The sequence below is a fragment of the Oryctolagus cuniculus genome, chromosome 11, assembly GCF_051225735.1.
Source record: "Oryctolagus cuniculus isolate XC-2025 breed Fujian yellow rabbit chromosome 11, ASM5122573v1, whole genome shotgun sequence".
Lineage (NCBI taxonomy): Eukaryota > Metazoa > Chordata > Mammalia > Lagomorpha > Leporidae > Oryctolagus > Oryctolagus cuniculus.
Window position 1 is genome coordinate 57877373 of NC_142877.1, and position 27887 is coordinate 57905259.

Sequence of the window (27887 nt, forward strand, 5' to 3'; positions counted from 1 at the left end):
TATAATATATTGTGTATAATACAATATATAAAATACATAATATATAAATATGCACAAATATATATTATATTCTATATAATATATATTTAATATGTTTACTATTTTAAATATGTAATTAATGTTATATAATATTATAAATTTAAATATATTATTTAAAATATATTACATGATATTACTAAACTCTCTAAGGTGTAGGACAACAGTAAAATGCATGCCAATTATCATCATTCCAATTATCAATTGAATTTGAAATAGTTAATTTTTTAAAAATATTTTGATCAAATACATGTTTAAAATAGTGGTATTTTCAGGAGTTAGTTTAAAAATTTAAGAAGCATGTAAGTCTGAAGGGCATGGTATACATTTTTCTCCTCAATGTTCAATCACAATGTAACAAAATAAATTACATTTACAGATAACAAAGCTGGAAATCTATGCTTTTCACATAATCTTGTCACATATTAATAGTTGTAAATTTAAGGGACTTGACCAATGCATCCAATAGTCTCACAACAAAGTGCCCATCATTGAAAGACACACAGTGAGCTCAGACCTGAGAACTAGGAAATATAGACAAGTGCATGAGCATTCTATATTCCCCTCCCCATGAGATGAAAATTATTGTTCAATTAATAGATTCTTTCTATTGTCTCAGGGATCATTTCCCCAAGGCCCATCACACTTTTAAATGGTATCATAAAATACATCAACTGCACAGAGCCAAGATTAGGCAGGTGATTCTGCCTGAGTCATTTGCTTAATTCTCAAGATTTTAGCTGTGGATCTATTTCAGGGTCAGTTATCATTTCTCTGAATATATTGCACACCATTTTTGGAAAAGTCATAAAACTTCTAATTATGGGAAGAATCACTATATTCCTAATGTTGTACTTATGAAATTTGTACTCATTAAAGAAATGATTTTTTGGGAAAAAATTCAATAAAAGAAGAAAAAACACAAACTTGTAATTAAAGAAGAAATAGAGGTTTTATTTGGTAAGAAATACCCAAATACTTATTTGTGATTTGTTTTATATCTCAATTTTTTTAAACATGTTATTTTAAATTTGCATTTGTGGATTGCAAAAAAGCATTGTTGGAAAACAAATAATGAAACTTTCCTTAAGCATGGAAAAAATAAAGCAAGGTGTAGAATATATCATTCAGCTTAGGTATAGAGTAGCACGGTAAATGTGTACTTTTCCATACATGCTCCTGTAGTTGCCAATGCTTGATGTGCTATTACTAAGAACTACTTGCACAGAAAAATTTGTGTGATGATTTGATTGTTAGCCAAAATACTGCACTGTAAGTCAGATGCAGCGCTTGAGTTCACAATAGTTGAATTAGTTTTGTGAGTGGCTCAGCAGATGTTCAATAGTAAGTGTTGATAATAGCAGGCATGGACTGGTAAGCACAGCAAGCTCCCCCTATGACCACATTCGGGGAAGATGCACAGTCACGGGCAGAACTGTTCTGATGCCAGGGCTTCAGTGTTGGGAGGATGAGTTTTCTACTGCAAGTCATATTTGTTCAGAGGGCTGTTTTTTTCTTTTTTCAGGTCTACTAAAACAAAATGACTATAACTACGTACATAGTAAGAAGTGGGGGCTCAGTGGAGTCGAACAATGCTTTGAGAGAAAATAGAAAAAATCACGTAAGTTAGCAGACCCACGAAGACTACTGAAAGCATGAATCAACATACGATTGTTTACTTATTTAATGACATCTATTTGCTGGGCTGTTCACATAAGCATGCACATATCTCCGAGTGTGTGTGTTGATCTATGTAAATGTGTGTGTATGGTGGATGAAATGGTGTAAGGTGCACTTCATTCAGTAGAAATGTGATTAATATAGTAAAGATTAGAAAGTCAAACCAGTCCATTATTTTCTTTGTTGCATCCTGAAATTATGGGCTATTAACAAACAAAAAGTAACACATGCTGCTGAGGATGCAGAAAATGAGAGACTCTTCTATACTGTTTATGGGAATGTAAATTGATACAGCCAATATAGAGAACAGTTTGGAGTTCCTTAAAAACTATGAATAGCTCTCCATGTGACCCAGCAATTCCTCTACTGGGTATATATCCAAAAGGTATGAAGTCAAGAGACATCCATTTCACCATATTTATTGCAGCACCATTCACACAGCTGAAACATGAAATCAGGCAGTGTGTCCATTATCAGATGAATAGATTTAAAAAAGTATATGTATGCAATAAAATATTATTCAGCTACAACAAGAACTAAATTTGTCATTTGCAACAAAATGGATGGAAATGGAGGACACTGTATGAAATGAAATAAACAAGACACAGAAAGATAAATACCATATGCTGTCTCTCATATGTGAAAACTAAAACATCCAATCTAGTCATAGAAGAGTAATTACTTGAGGGAATTTGTATAATGTGTACCAAATCAGAGTTAGAACAACAAAGGAAAAAGTTTCCAGTGTTACACAGCAGAGTGGGGGTAATGATAATTCACTCCTTATACATTTTGTGAGCAAGCAGAAGAAAAGAGCTCCAAGGCTCCAATGATAAGGTAGTGTCAACGAAGGGGAAATATTGATTGCATTGGCTGGATCAGTACACTTTGTATACATGTACTGAAATATTACACTGTAGCACATATATATGTACAACTACTGTTAAGAAATACTTAAAAAAGAAATTGCAATATTATCAAAAACTTAATAAGCATTCAGACTAAAAGGTCGGTAGAATATCCTATTCTATTCTTTGTTTAAACTCTTTCTACTTAAGCCTAACAAATACCATGCCTCTGGAGGAAAATTGGGGCTGCAGACCATGACTCTGATGATAGAAAAACTGTTACTAAGGTGATAAACAATTGGTAAGAATAATGCAAAATGTTCCTTTTTCCTTCATTATCTTATTATAAATATTCTTTCTGCTTCAGAGAAACCAAACAGTGAAACATCTCAGAACAGATGTGTGCTTTATGGATTTTACTAAAGTCATTTTTGAGCTTGTTTCCATACTGTTAGAAGATGTTTCGATACATGCTCTTTGAAACTGGCCTAAGATATGGTCTGTGAAAATCACACCAGAGTCACTGAATTCATTCTCCTTGGATTTACAAACAATCCCAAGATGCAAGTTTCCCTTTTCACCTTGTTCCTGGCCATCTATATGGTCACTTTGTTGGGCAACTTTCTCATTGTCACAGTTACCAGTGTGGATCCTGCTCTCCAAACACCCATGTACTTTTTTCTCCGAAACCTGTCCCTTCTGGAAGTCTGCTTCACCTTGGTCATGGTGCCCAAGATGTTGGTAGATCTGGTGTCCTCAAAGAAAACCATCTCTTTTGTGGGCTGTGGAACCCAGATGTACTTCTTCTTCTTCTTTGGTAGCTCCGAATGCTTCCTTCTCTCTATGATGGCTTATGATCGCTTCGTGGCCATCTGTAACCCCCTCCGTTACTCAGTCATAATGAACAGGTCCCTGTGCTTGTGGATGGCCATAGGTTCTTGGATGTCCGGTGTCCCTGTGTCTATGCTACAGACAGCTTGGATGATGGCCCTTCCTTTCTGTGGACCGAACGCTGTAGACCATTTTTTTTGTGATGGTCCTCCAGTGTTGAAACTAGTCACCGAGGATACAACCATGTATGAAATGCAAGCACTTGCTTCCACACTACTATTTATCATGTTTCCCTTCTCCCTGATTTTGGTCTCCTATACTCGCATCATCGCAACTATTCTGAGGATGCCATCGGCTACTGGCCGCCAGAAAGCTTTCTCCACTTGTTCCTCGCATCTCATTGTAGTATCTCTCTTCTATGGAACAGCCAGCCTGACGTACCTACGACCCAAATCCAGTCAGTCCTCTGAGAGCAAGAAGCTTGTGTCATTGTCCTACACTGTCATCACCCCTATGCTGAACCCCATCATCTACAGCCTGAGGAACAATGAAGTGAAAGGGGCAGTCAAAAGGGTAATCACTCAGAAGGTCTTGCGCAAGTCAGATGTGTTTTGAGTCCTGTGGTGGAGAGTGTTCATAGGAGCAGCAGAACCCACTGACCAAAGCTTACTAAGACTGGAAGAGTTGCCATCAGTGTCACTTTCTTGTAGTCAGTGCATCTCAGTGGGTCATTTTGGGTCTCAGGGAGAAGGAGACAGTACTCTCACATGGGGATGACTGAGAAAAAAATGCCATGAGAGGACTATTTAAAAGTTGAGGACAGGGTTCGGTGATATTGCCACCCAAGTCACACCATGGAAAGTCCTTGGCCTGAAGGGGCAAGTAGAGGGCATCTGTGTATTTATACAACTGCAGATGCTGTTTGACCTACGGTGGAGCTTTGTCCTGATGAGCCCATTCTAAGTTGAAAGTGTGACAAGGTAAAAAAGAATTGATTCCACCTAAGCTACCAGACATCCTAGCTTAGCAACCCAGTGCACTGTAGAGTGTTGCTTGATTACCTCCAGGATCGTGGCTGACTGTGAGCTGTGGATCACGGATGCTGCCCGGCTGCCCAGCATTGCACAGAGTATGCTGCCATGTACTGTTATGTCAGCCTTAGAAAATACCAGAATTCAGAGTACAGTTGCTACTAATTGTGTATGTTCTTCACAAATTTATAAAGGAAAAATTAAAAAAAAAAGACGTTGAACCATTATCAATCAAGAGCCATATGTATTTAAAAAAGCCACCTATTAGGAGCTCTGTCGTTCAGTAGAGGAAGGTAGCCACCCCAGCCTTATTCTGTTTTGATTCTCTCAAATCTATTGCTGGCTTCTGCTCTTGGCCAAACCAAATCTGAGACAGATGGCTTTAGGGCACAGGACAGGGTGGAAAGGGTAAGAGAAGTTACAGAGGGTAAATAAAAATCCCACTACAAATCACTATATGTATATTCTGCAACTGATATGATGCAAAGATGGAACATGCACTGTGCTTTAGTGACTGAAAAAGTTGAAAGTACAAGAATTCTTCATATTGCTTGAATGTTTAAATTAGGTTATTTAATAAACTTACTTTGGCATTAATATTTGGTGACATGATTCTGCATCATTTTGGTCATTGGCTAAATTAGTTACTAATTAATTAGTAATCAGCTATTCTTAGACATTATTTTATTCTTATATTTAAACAGGAGGCATTATCTTGATATAGTAAAGCAAAATAGAAAACATGGTTTATTGGGGCACTGCCTTAACACAAGCCATTATGACAATTTTAGAGATAGATCCTACTGTATTTTTATTTTGCATAAAAGTCAAACTAGGATCAGAAAATGTAAATAACTTGACAAGGTGAAGATAAGTAGCCACGATAAATTTAACTGGGGTTGGGAGGATCAGCGTTGTGGAGCATCAGGATAAGGGGCTGCTTTTGATGTTGGCATCCCATACTGGAGTACCAGGTGTAGCCCCAGCAGCTGCACTTCTGATCCAGCGCCATGCTAATGGGCCTGGGAAGGCAGGGGATGATGGTCCAAGTACTTTGGCCCCTGCCATACACATAGAGACCCAAATGGACCATGCTCCTGGCTTCAGCCTGGCCCAGTTCCAGCCATTGTGGCCATTTCAGGAGTGACCAGTGAATGGAGGATCTCTCTTTCTGTCTCTCCTGCTCTTTCTCATTCACTCTGCCTTTCAAATAAATATAAATAAATAGTATTAAAAATAACCTGGATTAAGATCCTTCTGAATTTGAAATCAATTATAATAAACCTTTAATCTCCAGATACATTTTTGTCATGGTAAAATCCTAGGAATTTTGGCTTTTAAAGCAGTGGAGGAGACAAAACTGAGATTGAGTAAAATTTAATTTTGAAAAATATCTTATATGTCCAGTAGCATGATATATTGGATTTGAATGTACAATGTGTACATAGCAGTATATCTTCCTTTAACTCTTCATTAATCAATGTATCTTATAACTATAAAACTTCTTCAAGCAGTAAATACTCTCCATCATTTAGCAAATTTCAGGAAATTTATTTATTTATTTTTAAAGATTTATTTATTTACTTGAAAGAGTTGCACAGAGAGAGAAGGAGAGGCAGAGAGAGAGAGAGGTCTTCCATTCGCTGGTTCACTCCCCAAATGGCCACAACGGCCGGAGCTGTGCCGATCTGAAGCCAGAAGCCAGGAGCTTCCTCCAGGTCTCCCACGTGGGTGCAGGGGCCCAAGGACTTGGCCCATCTTCTATTGCATTCCCAGGCCATAGCAGAGAGCCTGATCAGAAGTGGAGCAGCCAGGACTCAAACAGGGGCCCATATGGGATGCTGGCACTGCAGGCAGCGGCTTTACCTGCTATGCCACAGCGCTGGCCCCAAATTTCAGGAAATTTAAAAGCCACCACAAGTGTGCAACTTGCAGTGACTATTTCAGTTTAATTGTGACGTGTTGAGGTGCATATTTTTTGAGTGGGAGAAGAGTTTGAGGAAGGTCATTTCTATTCCTCTAAATCTTTCTCCTTGGGGTGGCATTTGGCACAACAGTTAAGATGCCCCGTGGGACACCTGCAGCCCACATCAGACTGCCTGGGTTTGAGTCCTGGCTCCTCTTCTGATTCCAGCTTCCTGCTAATATGCATCCTGGATCACAGAAAGTGATGGCTTGAGTATTTGGGTTCTGACCCACATGGGAGACCTAGACTGAATCCCCAGCTCTTGGTTTCAATCTGGCTTAGCCTGGCTGTTGCAGGCATCTGGAGATTGAACCAGTGAATGGAAAGTTGATCTTGTTCTCTCTCTCCCTCCTGTTTAAATAAATGAAAATTATTTAAAATTTTTATTTTAAATAAAAAAGTATTCCTCCTTTAACAGTCTTTCAATTTTTTAAATTTTTATTTAATAATTATAAATTTCCAAAGTACAGCTTATGGATTACAATGGCCCCCCCCCATAACTTCCCTCCCATCCGCAACCCTCCCATCTCCTGCTCCCTCTCCCATTCCATTCGCTTCAAGATTCATTTTCAATTATCTTTATATACAGAAGATCAATTTAGTATATATTAAGTAAAGATTTCAACAGTTTGCACCCACATAGAAACACAAAGTGAAAAATACTGTTTGAGTACTAGTTATAGCATTAATTCACATTGAACAACACATTCTTGAATTATTGTTACTAAGTTCAGTGATAACCTGCTGAAATTCTACTGCAATGATTTTCTGCTATCTGTATGTGACTCAAGAGCGGGTTGTGAAGTTGTAAAATCAGTTTAGCAGTGCAGCTTAACAAACTAGCACAGAAAAACGGAACAAGCAGTACATGAAAAGCGCTGAAGAGTGCATGTGACACGTAGCTCACACTCTCTGGGAACCTTAAAGATGTGTTACACTTTCACCACGTGCCCTGGTATAAACTGCATGGAGAAGATAATCACTTCTGCACACCCAGGCTGTCCCCTACCTACTGGGGTGGATCCAGACACCAGTGCATTTTAAGGCTCCCAGCTGCCGCCCATGTGCAGACAGTGATGAGAATCACAGACTCTCTGCTTGCTAATGGAGAAATTGAGGTCCACAGACAATTAATCAGCGACCACCAATGCCATGTCGGCACATAGTGGCAGGACCGGCCCTAGGACCCAGGTCCACTGCCTTCCAGGCATTCTGATACCCTGAGGGAGAAGGGAGGGAACTCACTTGGGATGCACTTGTTGCCACTGAACATGCGCCATCTCATTTAAGAAAGGCTGCTACAGGGCCATCCCATATGGGCGCTGGTTCAAGTCCCTGCTGCTCCACTTCTGATTCAGCTCTCTGCTATGGTCTGGGAAAGCAGCAGAAGATGGCCCAAGTCCTTGGGCCCCTGCACCCATGTGGGAGACCAGGAAGAAGCTCCTGGTTCCTGGCTTTGGATCTGTGCAGCTCCAGCTGTTGTGGTCAATTGGAGAGCGAACCAGCAGATGGAAGACCTCTCTCTCTCTCTTTTTCTGCCTCTCCTCTCTCTGTGTTACTCTGACTTTCAAATAAATAAATAAAATCTTTTTTTTTTTTTAAAGAAAGAAAATTAGGCTGTTACAATCACAGACAGCACTCATCTTACTGGTGAGAAAATCAGCCAGTCTTTTGGCTGGGCGTCCAGGCATGAACTCAGCTGGGATTCAAACCCCAAGCTCTGTGAGTACCAAGGGATGCTGCTTTCAAGTGCACTCAGAGGCTCTCCCTTCCTGGGTGGCCCCTCATCTTGGGTTCAGCTGTTGAACACATCCACCCACCTTGCCCTGTCCAGCTCCCAATTATAGCTGAGCTGAGACTTCCACACCCTCCCTCCTTTTTTTTTTTTTTTTTTTTTTTTTTGGACAGGCAGAGTGGACAATGAGAGAGAGACAGAGAGAAAGGTCTTCCTTTTGCCATTGGTTCACCCTCCAATGGCCGCCGCGGCCGGCGTGCTGCAGCCGGCGCACTGCGCTGATCCGATGGCAGGAGCCAGGTACTTATCCTGGTCTCCCATGGGGTGCAGGGCCCAAGCACTTGGGCCATCCTCCACTGCACTTCCTGGCCACAGCAGAGAGCTGGCCTGGAAGAGGGGCAACCGGGACAGAATCTGGTGCCCCGACCGGGACTAGAACCCGGTGTGCCAGCGCCGCAAGGTGGAGGATTAGCCTAGTGAGCCGCAGCGCCGGCAACCCTCCCTCCTTTTAGGTCCATTACATTAAATTTTACAATTTTCTGGAATGAGTCAAAAGCAAAAGTTTATGTGATATGATTGCACAAGGTGAATTGTTCTGGATCTGTTTAATGAAACAGGTGCTATGTTTAATGATTCTGAGGGGAATTAAGTATAGCTGAACTTGGCCGGCGCCATGGCTCACTAGGCCAATCCTCTGTCTGCGGCACTGGCACACCGGGTTCTAGTCCCAGTTGGGGCACCGGATTCTGTCCCGGTTGCCCCTCTTCCAGGCCAGCTCTCTGCTGTGGCCCAGGAAGGCAGTGGAGGACGGCCCAAGTGCTTGGGCCCTGCACCCCATGGGAGACCAGGATAGGTACCTGGCTCCTGCCATCGGATCAGCATGGTGCGCTGGCCGCGGCGGCCATTGGAGGGTGAACCAACGGCAAAAGACCTTTCTCTCTGTCTCTCTCTCTCTCACTGTCCACTCTGCCTGTCAAAAAAAAAAATAACCTGTTTTCAGAATTAAAAATATCCTTGTCACCAGCATAAATATTTCCCAAACAGCCAGGTGTTCCTGGGGCGCACGGGAGAGCAGGAGTTCTTGCCACAGAGTCTTATGTGTTTGCAAAGAAAGAAAAGGGACCCTTGATCACATTTCAGTTTGGTGATTGGGGATTTCACTTTAGCTCAACATCCATTCATTGAGCCCGTGCTAAGCATAAGAGGCTCTAGACCTAGATCTTACACTGTCACAAAATTTAACTTTAAATGGATTACAAACATAAATGCAAATTGGCACCACATGCAGAATATAGGAAACATAGAGATGATGTTGGGTGTGCTGATGGCCTTTTAGATATGATCCCAAAAACACAATCCCTGAAAGAAAGGATTGAAAAGTTAATTTTTTTAAACTTAAAAATTTCTGCTCTGTGAAAGGCAGTGTCTAGAGAAAGGAAAGACAAGTCACAAACCAGGAGAAAATATTGGAAAAGAACACGTCTGACAAAGGACCGTTAACCAAAATATATATAAGAACTTTTAAAAGTCAACAACAATAAATAAACAATGCAATTAGAAAGTAGGCTAAGAGCATAAATCATTGGTGATGCCTCACAGAAGAAAATATATGGATGATTTATACACATATGAAAAGATGCCAAACATCACAAGTCTTAAGGGAAATGCAAATTGAAGCAAAAATAAGACAACAATATATACCTGTTAAAACGACTAAGTTCTAAAATGTTGAAAATAGCAAATGATGGCAAATATGTGGAGTAGCGGGAACTCTTATTCATTGATGGTAAGGATGTAAATGGTATTGCCCATTAGGAAAACAATAAGGTTGTTTCTTAAGAAGGCATTTCTTTACCAAAGAAGACAAAACCATAAAGGGAACAGATGGAAATACTGGAGCCTTCGTCAATCTTAGCAGCTGAGTCTTCAGCCAACAATAGACTGAAGGCTATTTCCAAATAAGGCAAACACTGACCTGAAGCCAATCTGACCATTTTGGAATGACATTTGCAATTCTGTTGCTATAAACATAGCCTCCACACAGTTGCAGGAGAGATCATTCTGTTAAGACCTGATCATTAACTGGTATATGAATCTTTTGCTCTGCTCAGTTAAACTCTGTTAAATTTAAGTTCTCTAAGATTTTTCTTTAAACACTGTTCTCCCTATCTTTCTCCAGACATCACCTAACTAACTTCCTCAGGGGACGCTTCCCTGAAACAGATACAACATAACTACTGCTCCATCTCCACTTGACTCTTAAATTGCATATTTTGTACATGACATTTTCACACCATATGTTATACGTGATACCTTTAATTATTATTATATTTCAATTATATTATTTCATTAATATGTGCTTATTCTCACTGAATTGTATTATTATGCAAAGGACTTCATCTAACACTGTATATTTAAGACTTAATGAAAAGCACATATTTGGAATTCTGTGAGTACACATTGAGTGAATCCCATATTTTATCTGAATCTTACGCTGTATCAGCTTTCTCTAGGCTTGAGTTATCTGAGCATGTAATGTTACCTTGATCTTGTTTGTAGGATCAAAAAGACTTGAATGAATTCTTTCATTTCTCAAAGCAATTGAGAGATACTTTCTTACAGGAAAAGATAAACTTGACAAAAAAGTGATTTGACCAAACTTTAAATAAATACTTTATATGTATCAAGCTTTTCAAATATGCTTAGCTGAAAGGTCCTGCTTATGGGTTCAATTAAGGAAAGATTTTACTTTAACATTTCCCACTTGCAATTTGTTTTTCTCCAGTTTTGCTCATACTGATTGATATACTTCTGTGTTTCAGAATTCACCAACTTCTAAAAGTAATGATGACCATGTAGGGCACACAGCCATTGGTGGTGACTGGAAATTCTCCAGCTCATGAAGTGGATTCATCAGATGGGACAGGAAGATATTTCTGGACCTGAGAGAGGCAGGGGCTGCGTCCATGGTCAGCAGGAAGTAGGCACAGAAGATATGATGACTCTACATCCTTCAGCATCCTCTTGAGATTAGGGGTCAGAATCTCTGATGGGGAATGATGTGGGAAAAGTCAGGGAGATGGATAGTTCATGAGCTGGAGGCTACACCTTTCCCACCTCCATGAAATCCTATTAACACATATGTTAATCAGATGACCCTGCCCCAGGACGAACCTCCTCTTACCTGGAACCTGGGGTCAGTACTATGGAACCACTCTGCCTTTTCAAAGCTCTTAACAAACTTGGTGGAGAGGAATGCCCTCTCTCTCTCTCTCTCTCTCTCTCTCGCTCTCGCTCTCTACCTCGTGCACCCAGGACAAGCAGAGCAGGGCATGAAATTCCATTTTTAACTTTTTGGCCCATCTCCCTAAATGAAGCCCTCATGTGCTCACTTTGTAAATAAACCTTATCACGCTGAAAAAAAAAAAAAAAAAAAAAAGAAAGCTTTATGGGTCAGCACCCAAGCATAGCTTGTTAAACTGCTGCCCGCGATGCTGGCATCCCATATGGGTGCCGGTTTGTATCCCAACTGCTCTTCTTCTGACCGAGCTCCTTGCTAATATACCTGGGATAGCAGTAGAAGATGGCCCAAGTGCTTGGAACCCTGCCATCGCATGGGAGACCAGGAAGAAGCTCTTGTTTCCTGGCTTTGGGCTGGCCTAGCCCTGGCCACTGCAGGCATTTGAAGGAGTGAACCAGTAAGTGGAAGACCTCTCTCCCTCTGTGTCTCTTCCCTCTTTCTCTGTAACTCTGATTTTCAAATAAATAAATAAATCTGTTTTTAAAAAAGAAAAAGCCTTAAAGGAAACTTATAATTTCTGCCTAAAAACATTATTACTAACATTTCTGCTTAAATCATGAGGATTCTATGCAAAAATCACAAAAATATTTAATCGCAGAATAAGCATTTCCAGTTTAGACATTATAAATAAAACTTCTGTGAATATTTTTCAGATCTTCTTGTACACAGATATTTTCATTTTTTAATAAGAGTAAATTTATTTAAAAAGTTAGGAAATCACTGTTGAGGGTCAGGAGTTGTGGCACAGCAGGTCAAACTTCCACTGCAATGCTGGCATCTAATATAAGAGCACAGGTTTGAATTTCAACTGCTCTTCTTCTGATCCAGCTCCCTGTTAATGCACCTGGGGAAGGCAGGTGCAGATGGCCCAAGTATGTGGGGAACCAGGATGGAATTTCGGTCTCCTGGCTTCAGCCTGGCCTAGCCCCAACCGTAGTGGCCATTTGGGGAGTAAACCAGAAGATGAAAGATCTCTTTCTGTCTATCACTCCCTTTCTCTGTAACTCTGCCTTTCAAATACATAAATAAATCTTTAAAAAAATAGAAATAGTTACCAAAAAAATAAATTGCTATTGAGGGTGTTGATAAATGATAGTAAACATTCCTGTGTGAGATAGAAGCCTCCAGATGTATCTGTTGGTGCAGTCGTAAGTATCCTCTGGTCTATTGGAATTAAGGATGGTGTCTAACATTAAAGGATTAATGACGCGAAGGGATTAGGAGCAAGGATTTACAATTACTGGTTAATATTCTGTTTCTTCTTCTGAGTGCTATTCACATGGGTATGTATGTCCAGTTTGTGAAAAGTGATCGTGCTGAATAATTAGGATCATTGCCTTCCCCGAATGCTCTTTTAACTTCGTTACATTAATGCCCCAATCACTTCAAAATTTATCTGCCATAGTAGCTAGTATTACTTTAACCACTCAGCAGTGGAAATGTAGACAGGTAAATAAATGCACTTGAAACACCACTTTTATGTGGAATAAATTTGAATATTTTTTCTGCAGATTGGATGTGACCACTTGGAGAGCAGAAGCAAACACCTGTGTCTCTCACATATCTTCCTGAGAATCTCAGCACTGTGCCTATTTCTTTGACATTCAGATCTCTGATTCTAATCCTTAAATGGAAATGTCATCCTGCTTACTATTGTCTTTGACAATGATGATTAAATTCTCTAAATCCCACTCAGTGAGATGATCTGTAGAGACTTAACCCAGGGAAGCACACTATGAGCCCATTATTGAATGAATTTGAGTTTGAAATTCTAGTAACGTTTGTATTTCCAAACTCCTTGTAGGTGACTTTCATTTCTCTTGATTGAAATGTGTATTTCTCATAGACATCTGAACTGGCAGATCTCCTCCTCAAAACCCCCTTAGGTTGTTCCACATTTTACTGCCTTAAAAAGTAATTTTGTCTCCTGTTTAAACATAAATTTTTGGATTTCAGTTTTAACAACTCAACAAACTATTAACAAAGGTGCATTTTTAACATCCCAGCACAGTGGTCTCATGGGAAATATTTCTTTCTTCAGAAGTGTTGAAGTCATCTCATCCTCTTGAGACAAGTTTTGCAGTATCAAAAGGGATTATAGTTCTTGCAAATCTACAGAGTAAGCCTATGTATTGCTCATGGAGGCTAGAAATATCAGAGTAACCATAACTGAAATTCTTTTTTTCTTTCCTTTCTAGTTAAAGATAAATATTTTATGTTCAGCCAAGGAAACTGTGGTTACAATGTAATATACATTGAAGAACATTGCCTGTTTTTTTTTTTTTTGACAAAAAATTACAAGAAGAAACACAGTCGTGAATAAGTCTTTGCTTAAACATCCTAAGTGAACATTGCTGCTGCTAACGTATCTTTAGATGAGAAATCAAGATAAAAATATGGGTTGAAGCAGTATAAAAATAGATGATGGATATGCAACATTCAGAAATTGCTTCTCCAGGAGTTAACATCCAAATAAAATCAAGAAAAAAAATTACTGCTGAAGAAATTAAGGTTTGCATAAATGTGTCTTTATTTTAATCAGAGTAATTTTGTTGAATGGAGTGAGAAAAAAAAATCATTCTCTTGTAAAACTATAGAAATAGTAAGGCAAGCAGTTAGAACTATTGTTTTGCTTTGCTTTGCAAAATAAGCATTAAACTGGTGGTTTTGGAAGTAATATTGAAAATCAATTCTATATCATAAGAAATCTTTGAAACTCATTTTGTAGATGTTCTTCGCAGCATACTTTAGATGTTTTATTAAGTGAATACATGCTTGCCTCATGATAATTATCATTGTTTATGTGCGGAGTTTGCACAGTAGTCTGTGGGGATGTGCATTATATCTGACATCTGAAATAGGGCACAAAGTATGAACTTTTCCTGAATATGAGAAATCTTCTCTCATATTTGTTGAACACATTTACTGAGTTCCATAGCTTTCCATAAAGATTTCATGTAAAATCACCTTTTCATACCCTGTAAGAATGTTTCACATATAAATTACCATAATAGCCACAAAAATGCTGCTGGGATTATAATTATGGTTGGAAACATAAGGTTATTTTGCTATCATCTAACCAGAATTTAACTTTGGGAGTAAGAAACAGACCAATGATGTCACATAATTTATAATTGTTGTGCTTTGCAATTCAAATTTAGGCTTGACAGGATCTGTGTATTTGTATAAATTCACTCCTGACTTTTTGTACTCTGCCACGCTATATAACATATCTTTGTGGATTGATTTTTTTAAGTTTTTAGCCTTAATGTAGACTGTGCCTTGAATCTGAGAATAATTTTGGTAATGAGTATGAATTATATTTAAATGACTGGGATAGAGACATTAATAGAATGATCAATTGAAAAGAATGGAAAAATAAGGAGAAAAAGTAAAAATAAAAATAAGTGAGGTTAAGACAAAAATATTAGTTATTTTGTAATCATCTATGAGTATTCATACTTTTTTTTTTTAACACCAGAGCTGGAGTATGCAAAATATAGTAAGGTTCAAACACAATTTAACATATGACCCAATATTCTTCATAAGGAAAGGGCTATCATTCTTTAGGAAAGACAGATGTTGGATTTTGTAGGGGATAAACATGAGAGCCTTTGTATGATCTTAAAGAAGATATAACAATAAGAAAGAAATTAACAAAATTTTGAATTGTAATGTCTTAAATCTGAAAGAAAGTAGAGGGGTGATTGATGTGAATAAAAAGAAAAGAGGCTGCTCTGGAGAGAAACACGCAGAGCAGTGGTGCTAATGACAACTACTAGGGGTGGCCACTCAACATTTTAGTTTTTAAATAGATTCTTTTGTGAAACCCTCCTTTGTCATTGCAAACCTTCAGGGAATCCCAGTACTTACATACTAGGTGAGTAACACAATCCTTATGTGTGAGGACATGCTTTATGTCTGCAGGGGACTATATCAGAGAAAAGAGCCCAACAAGGTAAGATATATAGAGTTAAGATTTGTCAAGCAAACACAAATATTAGCTTTGAAAAAGCTAATATCTCTCAAAATAAAAGTAAAGATCAAAATACAGTCAAGACTCAGAACATAAAGAAAGAAGTAAATGCAAATCTTCAGGAAAACCAGGCAAGCAGAATGGACAGTGTTCGTGAGGATGTAAATCTTCACGAGGGTTCAGAAGTTTGATGAGGAAATTCAGCTCGCACTCCACACCTGGAGGTGCTCATGTCAACTTTTCATTGATTTTAAGACGGAACAGCAATGTCTATGAAAGAGAGTCATAACAATGAAGGAGCTTTGTTTAGCAAGGAGGAATGAGTCACCAGGTGGTGTAAAATAATTCAATGTAAAGTAAATGTGTTGGAAAAACTTTGAAATATGATAGAGAAGAAAACATTTGCAACAGGATAGATGTTCTGCTTCTTTGTTTTTACATTATAAGAGTTTATCAATGAGATGTTATCATTTTGCAATGGCTGGGCTTATGGACCTGGAGGAAAGAAAACAAGCTCAAAGACTTGTGTTTATTTAGTTACTGAAATTTTGAGCCAAGACTGTTACAAGAAAATGTTTATTGGCTGCTGCTAATGACTAGCAGAATATTCAGAGAAGTTGGGTGTGGGGAGCAATGTGTGTGTGCGTGCATGTGTGTGTGTGTGTGTGTGTATTTGGAGAACCTCAAGTGAAATGGATGTGTTGTGCAGGCCTTCCCTCCTCATTTCTAATTGCTTCTTATTTTCTTTAAGAAATAGAAGCCAACGATGAGGAATCACACAACAGTGACAGCCTTTATTCTTCTTGGCCTAACAAATGATCCACAGTTACAGGTGGTCCTTTTTCTTCTCCTTTTATTCACCTACATGTTGAGTGTCACCGGGAACCTTCTCATCATCACCCTTAGCCTACTGGATTCACATCTCAAGACCCCTATGTATTTCTTCCTCCGAAATTTCTCATTTTTAGAAATCTCCTTCACAACCGTCTGTATCCCCAAATTTCTTGTTAGTATGGCAACAGGTGATAGGTCTATTTCTTACAATGATTGTGCAGCACAACTGTTTTTCACTATTCTCCTGGGAGCCACTGAGTTTTTCCTGCTGGCCGCCATGTCCTTTGACCGCTATGTGGCCATCTGCAAGCCTCTGCACTACATGACCATCATGAGCCCCAGGGTGTGCAACTTGCTTGTCTTTGCTTCATGGTTAGCTGGTTTCCTGATCATTTTCCCACCCCTCGTGATGGGTCTGCAGCTTGACTTCTGTGCTGCCAACACCGTGGATCATTTCTTCTGTGATGTTTCCCCCATACTGCAGCTCTCTTGCACAAACACAGACACCATCGAACTGATGATGCTGCTGGCAGCCATCTTGACACTCCTGGTCACACTGGTGTTAGTGATTCTTTCCTACACGCACATCCTCGGGACTATTCTGAACATACCTTCTACTCAACAGAGGAAGAAAGCCTTTTCCACGTGTTCTTCCCACATGGTGGTTGTGTCCATTTCCTACGGAAGCTGCATCTTCATGTACGTGAAACCCTCTGCAAAGGAAAGGGTGTCGTTGAATAAAGGGATAGCCCTGCTCAGCACCTCTGTTGCACCCATGCTGAATCCTTTTATTTACACACTGAGAAACAAACAGGTGAAAGATGCTGTAAAGCACATGGCCAAAAAGCTCCAAGTCTTCTCACTGAAATGAACCAAGTTAAGGATGTGACTACAGTCACAAGTAAAATAACACAAGGAGAGCAGCGTGTCTCACAGCTCTCTTCCATGTCTGTACTCAGAACAATGTTTCTTGACCTGCACTTTTCACTGTGGCTACCTAATCAACACAGCCTGACCCATACTCCCAATTTTCCCTCCTGCTGAGAGCTCATAGAAAAAAAATGCTTATTTTTGGTTAAAAATGCCTTTTTGTTTTGTAGCTCTATAAACTTCCCCTCAAAATTCTCTCAGGTGGAGAAAAAAATTGGACTTCAGCGATACTCATTAAATTTGTCATTTCTTTATGAAGTGTGGAATCCGTTGCCTAGATTTCATCATCTAATGAGGTTATTCTTGGCAGACATAGAATCCAATTTTTCTTTCAGTAGATCCTAAGAGTAAATCACTTCAAAGGCATGTCTTTAATTATTTGATAGTTTTACAATTCTAGCCAGATTTAAAGACATAGTGTGTTTTTGGTAATGGGATAAAGCAACTCCAAAGAAATTTGTTCCTGCCAATGCGTTATCCAGATAGAAATTACAGCTGACATTTACTAGTTCCCACTAAAGTGCCAACCTTTGTGAAATGTGTTAGTTGCTTCTTCAAAACTCCATGAGTCAGAAATTGCAATGCTCATTTTTGGCAGAAAAAAATATAGAGCCTACAGGGCTTAAACCAAAAGCAAAACAAAAGCAGATACATAGATCACCTCACTTCTTTCAATAAACAGGCCCTTGATGTCCATTAACCTCTTGTACCTCAATAGAGATAGGAAGTGGAAATCTCTTCCTGACCCTATGTTATTAACTTTTCAAATTAGTGACAGCATATAGAACAGTAAGGTCGCATGGGATTTGGTAGACTGCCTTATTTTTCAAATTATGTAGCTTAAACATTAAAGTGAGGGAGCAAGTCCCTTGCTCTCTTGTATCTTCATTCACCATCAGTGAAGATATGCTATCTTGGTCCTGGAGATATTCTAAATGTTGTCTTTAATCATTGTACCACAAACCACTGGTTTCTAGCCGGCTTCCCTACTTTCCTGCTGTCCTCCCACCAGTCGCCTGATTCACTGATTTGGACCTTGCCAGTGAGAAAGCTTTCTCAGGCTTGTTGAGTCTACCAGAAGAATATCTTGCAGTAAAACGGCATATGGATGCCTGTGCTAAAATCCTTTAAAAAAAAGATTTATTTATTTATTTGAAAGTCGGAGTTACACAGAGAGAGAAGGAGACGTAGAGAGAGAGAGAGAGAGAGAGAGAGAGAGGTCTTCCATCCGCTGGTTCACTCCCTAGATGGCCACAACGACCAAAGCTGCGCCAATCCGACGTCAGGAGCCAGGAGCTTCCTCCGGGTCTCCCACGCGGGTGCAGGGGCCAAGGACTTGGGCCATCTTCTACTGCTTTCCCAGGCCATAGCAGAGCTGGATTGGAAGTGGAGCAGCCGGGACTAGAACCAGTGCCCATATGGGATGCCAGCACTTCAGGCCAGGGCGTTAACCTGCTGCACAACAGCATGGCCCCTAAAATCCTTTAAGTTACACTGTAGTTAACATTTTAACTTCATATACTGAGTAGATTTGGACAGAGAAGCCTCTACCAGCCCCTTGAGTTATTAGTTAGGCACAGAGGGTTTCATGTATATGGATTAGCTTCCCATTACCCAGGAAGCTTATGCTTTGGATAATACCAGTTCAGCCAATTTAGGTTGGAGAAATATGCCAGACTAACCGTGTATGTGGTGTTTCACCTAAAGACATTCTTAAACCACGCCCACATTCCACTACTTTGCTCACCTTTACTTACAAAGATAAATGTTAGGCATCTAAAGGGATTTCTAATGGAGAGGCTTGCTCCACAAAATCTGTAGAAATGTGTTTTAGGACAGGCATTGTGTAGAAGCAGATAAAACATGGAAAACAGACCTCTCCAGATCCACTCATTCAAAAAATAAAAGTGTATTATGCTCTTTCAAAGAACGTATTGTAGGTTAAGACCTTGATAGTGGAAGGAAAAAAAAGACTTTAGAGCTTTGAATGTTTCTGTTTGATCTTAAGAACAGTGGAATTGTGATGAAATGCAACCGATTCCAGCTGGATGAGTTATGTAATATTTCTCATTGCTTGTCTAGCCCTTGTGTATTGTTCTAAAAACTAAGCTTTAAATCTGTATGGTATTATCTGCTAGTATCTTTCTTTAGTTTAAAAAGAAGAAGAAAAAAATCCCAGTCTGTACTCAAGAAGTGCTGAAAACTGATTTGTGATGATTTTCAAGAGCATCTAATAACTTGTATCAGTTTTGTAAGAGAGAGGGAGAGAGAGAAAGAGAGAGAGGTGGAGAGAGAGAGAGGATGGCTGATGGTGTGGGAAGCAAGCACTTTAATCCTTTTCCTTTTTAATGACAACAGATTTCTTAACAAATGAATTTTTAAATCATAATGAAATCTTCATTATTCATTGTATCTTGATTATTTCTCCTTATTTCAATACTTGTATGTCAGACTAGTGAAATCAAAATGCTTAAATTAAAAATGTTCAAACATACTTTTTTAGTTTTACTTTGTGCAAAAAGACCACTATTGAATAAAAATAATTAAAAAATGGAGCCACTTAACAATGCAGCAAACCCACTACTGAATACATAACCAAAAGAAATTAAATTAAATCAGTCTCTTGAAAAGACATCCACTTTCTCATGTTTATTGCAGCATCAACAGTGACCAAGATATGGAATCAATAATAATGTTGAAGTCTTGTCATTAGCCACAACATGGATGAACCTGGAAGACGTATTTTGGGTGAAATAAACTAGTCGCTGAAAGGCAAAGACCCCATGATCTCACTACATACAGACTCTAAAAGTTGATCCCACAGAAGTTGAGCAGAGAGTGAGTTATCATAGGGCGGTAAGGGGAGGGAGGGGAGGATTGTCTAGTACATAAGCAAAATGTTACACTTCGATAGCAGGAAACCTCCTGATGTTGTTTTCCTCATCATGGTGACTATAATTAACAATAATATGTTGTATATTTCAAAAGGGCTAGGAGATGGGTTTTTAATGTTCTCAGCATAAAGATATAAATATTTGAGGTGATTCATATACTAATCACTGTAATTTGCTAATGTATATTAGATATGTAACATAGACATTTTTGAAATTTCATATTATAGCCCCTAAGTATATATTTATAAGTGTTTCAGTCAAAAAATTTGATTATTTGTATAAAAGTTTGCATTGAAAAATTTTAATTGATCTTAGCGTCTGTAGTTACAGGTTCAGTAGTACAAGCATCTGTGAAGATGTATGTAATGTGTAATGATCAATCAGGGTGATTAGCACTACCATCTCCTCAAATAGTATCATCCCTTTGTGGGAAATCTTCAAACTCCTCTCCTCTAGTTATTTTGAAATGTATAACTAGTTGTTACAGGCTATAGTTAGCCTGTAATAGTGATGCTGTTAGAACTACCCCCACCGCCATGGCAACTTGGTACCCGTGATTCCCCCTCCTCCCTCTTCCACAGAGCTTGTTACTCATTAGTGACCCCTAGTTGACTCTTGACTTTCGTGTGATGTACTTTCTTAGCTTCCACCAATGGGTGAGGGTGTGTGGTGTCTGTCTTCCCGAGGCCGGCTTACATCACTCACTGTCCAGTTCCATTAATTTTGTGACAAATGACAGAATTTATACTGCTTGTGGCTGAATAATATTCCATTGCATACATATGCCAAGATCATATTATCTGTAATTTTGACTTCTTTTCAATTTTCATACATAATTTGGTCAGGGTTTTTATCAAGAAGGGAAGCTGAGCTTTATCAGATACTTTTTCTGCATATATTGGAGGGTGGGGCCCTATTATAAGGGCTTTGAGTGTGGGCCAGAGTCCTCATGACTTAATAAATACTGTTATCTGGGTAATGGGCTGGCAGCCTTGGAGTTCAGCCCTCTTTTATCTGTTCTACATCAGCCCTCAGAAGCCAAAAGAAACCTCTTTTTTTAAAATAAATTACTCAGTTTCAGATATATAGTTACAGCAACAGAAAACAGACTAAGAAATAGGTCTAAGGGCTTCTAGCTTAAGTCTGGTTAACTTATTTTATTTAAAGATTTATTTATTTGCTTGAAAGTCATAGTTACACAGAGGAGGAGAGGCAGAGAGAGAGAGAGAGAGAGAGACCGAGAGAGAGACCAAGAGAGAGAGAAAGGTCTTCCATTTGCTGGTTCACTCCCCAGATGGCTGCAACAGCTGGAGCTGTGACAGTCTGAAGCCAGGAGCCAGGAGCTTCTTAGGGGTCTCCTACATGGGTGCAGGGGCCCAAGGACTTGGGCCATCTTCTACTGCTTTCCCAGGCCATAGCAGAGAGCTGGATTGGAAGTGGAGCAGCTGGGAACACGAACCGGTACCCACATGGGATGCCGGTACTGCAGGCGGCAGCCCCATGTCTGGTTAACTTTTATAAAAATGTCCTCGTGCCTCATTTTCCTGACCCTTCCATATGAAAGGTCTGAATACAAGCATATATGACTAGGGAACAAAAAGCTGAAACCACAGCTACAAGAATTAAGCATCCAAATTTGGTGCAAACCAAGGCAGAGAAAGACCTGGTATAGTCTCAGAGGTCAGGAGGAATGGGCAGGGGGGTGCAATGGGATCAAGGCCGTGGCTATGTTCTGACTTGTTGATTCGCCATCTTTGTGTGTTGTCTCACTCACGACTCTGATTGGCTTGCATTCATATCTGCTTTGCAACCTTAGTAAGCCTAAACAGGAAGGAAAAAGAAACCCTCTTTTACGAAGTGACAATTCTCAGAATTTACGTGAATTATCTCCACTTACATAATTTTGCCAGAATCTAGTCCTATAGCAGTAATAAGGGCAAAGAAGACTAAAGGAAGGAACTTTCCATTCTATTGAAGATGGAGAGTGTTTGCTTATGCAAAACATATGTTTATGAATTCCGCACAATCTCACAGACTGCAGAAACGAAACTGAAGTGTATATGGAACACGAAATGCTTAGGTGTACACAACAAACTAGTAACGGTTCATTTACTTTGAGGTTCATATTTGTCTAAGAATTGCTAAACTCTCCATTTTATAGATTCTCATCTTTTATTCTGACATAGAAATTTTCTTTCTACTTCTAAATCCTCAGCTATACATCTGTGATTTCAAAACATGAATGCGTTGAAGGGCAAACACATATTAGGGCAGTTAATACTGAGTTCTCACTTTAAGAGTTTCTCAATGAATACACATTTTGCTTTTTCAAATGCTTAGTGCTTGGGGAGAACAGTTGTGTAGCAAATAAATTGGTGATCCTTTGGGAGGTGGTGTTTTGGGATCTCATATGCTTCTGAGAGTTCTTTAGGGTCTTCAGATAATTTCTTTCAGGGTACAAAAAGTGTACACACCAGTAACTCAAGAGCTGATACGTTTTATATGGCACTGTGCACAATACCTAGACATGGAGTCAATCCAGAAATAAGCAAATTACAGTAAAGGGGGAGCTTAATGCACTAGGATAACTGCAATAAAATAGCTAATGAAGCCGCTTCCTGGACTGCCAGTCACAAGAGGAAAAGCAATCATGGATTGCAGGTTGGAATGGAGTTGGCTCAGAGAAGAGGGGAGTAGCAGTGTGCTCAGCTCAGCACACTATAAAATCCTTCATTGTTGAGGTGTAGATGGTTTTTAAGAGTAAATCTGTATCATGATATTTTTAAATACATTTTTGTGTTTAAGATAAATATTTGCATTTGAAAACATTTTGACAGACTTCTTTTAGATTCAAAAATGAAAACAATATTTTTAAAATTAAAGATAGCGCTTCCTAAAAGATATATTGTAACTCGAGTTTGTTAAATTTTTATGTGTTAAGCATTAGTTATTTTTCCCCTATCTTTTTCATTTAGATTTAGCAAACATAGAGAAAGAAGATAATTGTAATATGATGATAATTTCAATTTGGGAAGCTTTTATATTTTTTAAATTAATCTGATATTCAGACTATTTATCACATCTAAGCATTTGTAGGCTCAACTTCTAATGTTTTCATCACATGAAGGTTATTTATTTTTTGTAGTATGTGTTGGGAGGTAATTGTTGTGGGTGTTTGTCAAAGTTGGACAAAGGGGTGATATGATGCGATAAAATTATGATTTAGGTGTTTTGGATACACTGATTCCTATGATTGTTGTGGCTGGGTAATTGGTACAATGAAAAACATTCTATAATAGATTGCTTAAAAGTATATGAACTTGAAAAGAATGTCCAAGAAAAAGAAAAGGCAATGCTTTGGCCAGTGCCATGGCTCACTAGGCTAATTCTCCACCTGTGGTGCCGGCACCCCAGGTTCTAGTCCTGGTCAGGGCACAGGATTCTGTCCTGGTTGCTCCTCTTCCAGTCCAGCTCTCTGCTGCAGCCCAGGAAGGCAGGGGAGGATGGCCTACGTGCTTGGGCCCTGCACCTGCATGGGAGACCAGGAGGAAGCATCTGGCTTCTGGCTTCGGATTGGCGCAGGGGCAGCGCGCCAGCCATGGCAGCCATTTAGGGGGTGAACCAACAGAAAAGGAAGACCTTTTTCTCTGTCTCTCTCTCTCTCACTGTCTAACTCTGCCTGCCCCCCCCCAAAAAAAGAAAGAAAAGGCAATGCTTTTCGCTTATGAATGTCTATGTAATTATATTACGTATAAGCGAAGACTTTAGGGATACATAAAAGGCTCCAAAGAAATTTTGACATTTATGCCTATAAGAGATCTTTAAAAGTCATGAAAATGTGCATGACTGAAAAACTATGCTTGGATTTCAATTTTTGGCATTCAAATAAACTCATCGTTTCTTTCCATTCTTCGATGAGCCTTTGAAGTTCCCATGTGGGTGTCTTTAGTGGCAGAAGCGCCTTTGGTTCCGATGAAGCCTTGCGGGTGTCTGAGCTCTGCTTCTGCTCAGGCTGTTCCTTCGCTGAGGAATAACGCACCTATTTTTTTTTTTTTAATTTTTTTTTTTTTTTGACAGGCAGGGTGGACAGTGAGAGAGAGAGACAGAGAGAAAGGTCTTCCTTTGCCGTTGGTTCACCCTCCAATGGCCGCCACGGCCGGCGCGCTGCGACCGGCGCACCGCGCTGATCCAATGGCAGGAGCCAGGAGCCAGGTGCTTTTCCTGGTCTCCCATGGGGTGCAGGGCCCAAGCACCTGGGCCATCCTCCACTGCACTCCCTGGCCACAGCAGAGGGCTGGCCTGGAAGAGGGGCAACCGGGACAGAATCCGGCGCCCCGACCGGGACTAGAACCCGGTGTGCCGGCGCCGCTAGGCGGAGGATTAGCCTAGTGAGCCGCGGCGCCGGCCAGAATAACGCACCTATTTTATCTCCCTTTAGCACCTATCTTAGAATCCAATTCTTCTATGTAAGCTTCTTTCAATACTATTGGAAACAACTTTTATTTGTCCTTAGATGTTTCTTATTTGTGCATATGTCTACTTGATAATATGTTTTACAGGTTGAAATAATCATCCTGACATCCCCAAGTCAGAAAACATTGTCTTTGATAGTACCGTTCCCAGCACACACACACACACACACACACACACATCTTATTTTATGTCCTTGATGGTGACCGTATGTGGGAAAGAAATTGGCCTTAGAATTACCATTGATCTTAACTCCCAGTCCACAATTTACTACCTGTGCAACTTCAACAGCTTTTCTCTGAGTCTCCTTGTCTCACTTAATGCATGTCAGAGGTAGGAAAGAGCTACCCACTGTGGATATCTGTTTGATGGGATGCTAGATGGACATTTGAATGTCCTTATGATAGGAAATGCGTACTTCTAACATTTTGTCAACATTGTGCATCTGCAATTTACTAAATACCGCTCATCTCTTTTAGGTCACACTGAGCTCAAAATTTTTCCTGTTCTCACCTCATATATGGACAAAGAACAAAAATGTAAGAATAAGGAATAAAAGCAGGAGAGAAATTTCACTGGCAAATATTTCCTATTCATAATATGTACTTACCAATTTTAAATTTATTTAATCTTCTTTCGATTATTTTCTTCTCATTATCCTATTTCTAAAAAATCCTTCTGTTTCTCGAGTTTTCCATATAGGTTGTCTTTGCATCTCCTGCTTCATACCATTTACTGAGCCCGTTTCTCACTTCTCCTATATCCCCACATCTCACCCACGCGTCATTTGCCTATGCCATTGTCAGAACTGTAACCTCAGTGGAAACCGGAAGGGCTTGCTACACACCCATTACCTCAGTGTTGCTCTTCACTTGGACTTGAGGCACAGAGTGGAAAGGGTGGGAAATGACAGCAACAATCCAGGTGGTATTCTTATTACTAATGAAGTTAAGCCTGTGCCACATTTTCATTTATCTGAAATTGGATCTCATCATGCATGAATTAGAGAGAAAATACACAACTGGTCACTCTGATTTAGTTAAGTAAAATGGTAAATGTATACTAATACTGTTCATTAATGATAGCTAGAGTTTGTGTTTGTGTGTGTGTACATGTGTGTGCAAAATGTGGATTGATGTACTTGGAATAACAGGTGTCATCATGGGGTTTGTATGCAAAACATTTAATTTTATAATACTAAGTTATTACAAAGGAACATTAAATGACATATCACCCTAAAGAGCAAACAAGAGCAAACAAGCATTTCTTTCTTCTAAGTTTCTTTAATTTGCTTCTAATTTATTCATATAAAAATAAAAATATTAGAATAATATAGATTATTCTTTGGTACGATTTCAAAATTAGATTTGTAGTCTATATCTAGATACCCTAAAAATGCAAACTGTTTTTAGTTCTCATCTAACCATCTTAAAACAATGATATTCATCATATTCCTGTCTCTGAAATACAATTTTGTGAATGTTAATCATAATATTTAAATAGACAGTGGAGATAATTTCAAATGTTTCCCACACACAGAAATTATGTTTATCAATAGGGATATTGAATCTCACTGCTACTTTTCCATAGAGTTTTTTCCGGGTCTATTCACACCTGATGAACACCAGAGGACGTCATGGGAAACCACACAAGACTGACAGCGTTCATCCTGGCAGGTTTGACTGACGACCCAGAGTGGAAAGTTGCCCTCTTTGCCTTCCTACTTCTCACCTATCTGCTAAGCGTCACGGGCAACCTGACCATCATCATCCTCACGCTGGTGGACACTCATCTGAAGACGCCCATGTATTTTTTCCTTCGGAACTTTTCTTTCTTAGAAATTTCCTACACTACGACGTGCATCCCCAAACTGCTCGCTGTGATGGCCACCGGGGACAAGAGCATTTCCTATAACAGCTGCGTCACCCAGGTGTTCTTCGCCTTCCTGCTGGGAGCCTCGGAGTTCTACCTGCTGGCGGCCATGTCCTGTGACCGCTACGTGGCCATCTGCAAGCCGCTGCGCTACACCACCATCATGAGCAGCCAAGTCTGCACGGCGCTCGTCCTCGGCTGCTGGGTCGCTGGTTTCCTCGTCATCTTCCCACCGCTGCTCTTAGGACTGCATCTTGACTTCTGTGCCTCCAACGTGGTTGACCATTTCTACTGCGACACCACTCCCCTCCTGCAGCTCTCCTGCACAGACACGCGGACCCTGGAGAGGATGGGGTTCGCCTCGGCGCTGGTGACTCTCTTGGTCACGCTGGCCGTGGTGCTGGTGTCATACGTTTGTATCGCCCAGACAATTCTAAAAATCCCTTCAACCAGTCAGAGGAAGAAGGCAGTTTCCACGTGCTCCTCGCACGTGATTGTCCTATCCCTGTCCTACGGCAGTTGCATCTTCATGTATGTCAAACCGTCCATGAAACAGCGGGTCTCTGTTGCAAAGGGGATCTCAGTGCTCAATACCTCAGTCGCTCCACTCCTGAACCCTTTCATCTACACGTTGCGCAATAAGCAGGTGAAAGTTGCCTTCATTAATGTGATGCACAGGGTTGTCTCCCTGGCAAGAAAATGATTATTCTCTGACTTTATATAAAGGGAATGAGGAAAGGGTCTGAAACATCATTAATAGTAGTTACAAGACAATAATTTCGCCTTTTTAATGCCATTTTGGTGCCTTGATATTAAGTTTAGGTGTTTTCAAGTTTTATTTTTAAATAAAATATTTCATCTGCAAAGCATTTTTAAAAAAGTTTGAGTCTTTTTGTTTTATCATTTTATTTTACTTTATTAAGGTTGTCGGTATGAGTCCCAGCTGCTCTACTCCTGATCCAGCTCCCTGATAATGGCCTGGGAAAACCAGTGGAAGATGGTCCAAGTGTCTGAGCCCCTGCCCACATGGGGGACCTGGATGAAGCTCCTGGCTTCCAGCTTGACCTGCCCCAGTGCTGGTTGTTTCAGCCATTTGAGGAGTGATTCAGTGGATGCAAGACCTCCCCGCGCCTCTCTCTCTCTCTCTCTCTCTCTCTCTCTCTCCTTCTTTCTCTGTAAATCAAAATAAACAATTCTTTTATAAAAGAAAGAACTTTTGAAGAACCAAACACAAATAAAATATGAGAGGTCTTTCTGGTGTTATTTATGGATCTTTCTAGGAAGGTACATCTGATTTTTGTGGATATTTAAGCGGGTTCTCAAAGGACAGGAAGAGATGAGACAGGTATTCCAGGCAGATGGGAGGAGCCTAAATAAAAGTGAATGGCTCAAGCATGGCTTGGTTGGAAACAATTAATTGAATTGTTCTATTTAATCATCTTTATAAAATCATAGACAATTGGAAAGAAAAAGTCCCTCTACT

At 39.8% G+C, this 27887-nt stretch overlaps 2 protein-coding genes across 3 annotated transcripts; both read left to right on the forward strand.

The window, feature by feature from the left end:
* Positions 1-3059: 3059 nt before the first annotated feature.
* LOC100342784 (olfactory receptor 10A7) lies at positions 3060-4010 on the forward strand. Its single transcript, XM_002711045.5, has one exon. It carries the CDS (start codon positions 3060-3062, stop codon positions 4008-4010), a length of 951 nt encoding a protein of 316 aa, XP_002711091.2.
* A 12160-nt stretch (positions 4011-16170) lies between these two features.
* Positions 16171-27137, forward strand: LOC100338225 (olfactory receptor 6C74-like). 2 transcript variants are annotated; one of them, XM_089307419.1, is made up of 2 exons: positions 16171-16651; positions 26650-27137. In XM_089307419.1, exons 1-2 carry the CDS (start codon positions 16171-16173, stop codon positions 27105-27107), a joined length of 939 nt encoding a protein of 312 aa, XP_089163545.1. In that variant the 3' UTR covers positions 27108-27137. The 2 variants fall into 2 exon arrangements, with proteins under 2 accessions (XP_089163545.1, XP_008254818.2); XM_008256596.5 differs by lacking the exon at positions 16171-16651 and having other exon boundaries at positions 26131-27137.
* Positions 27138-27887: the final 750 nt, after the last annotated feature.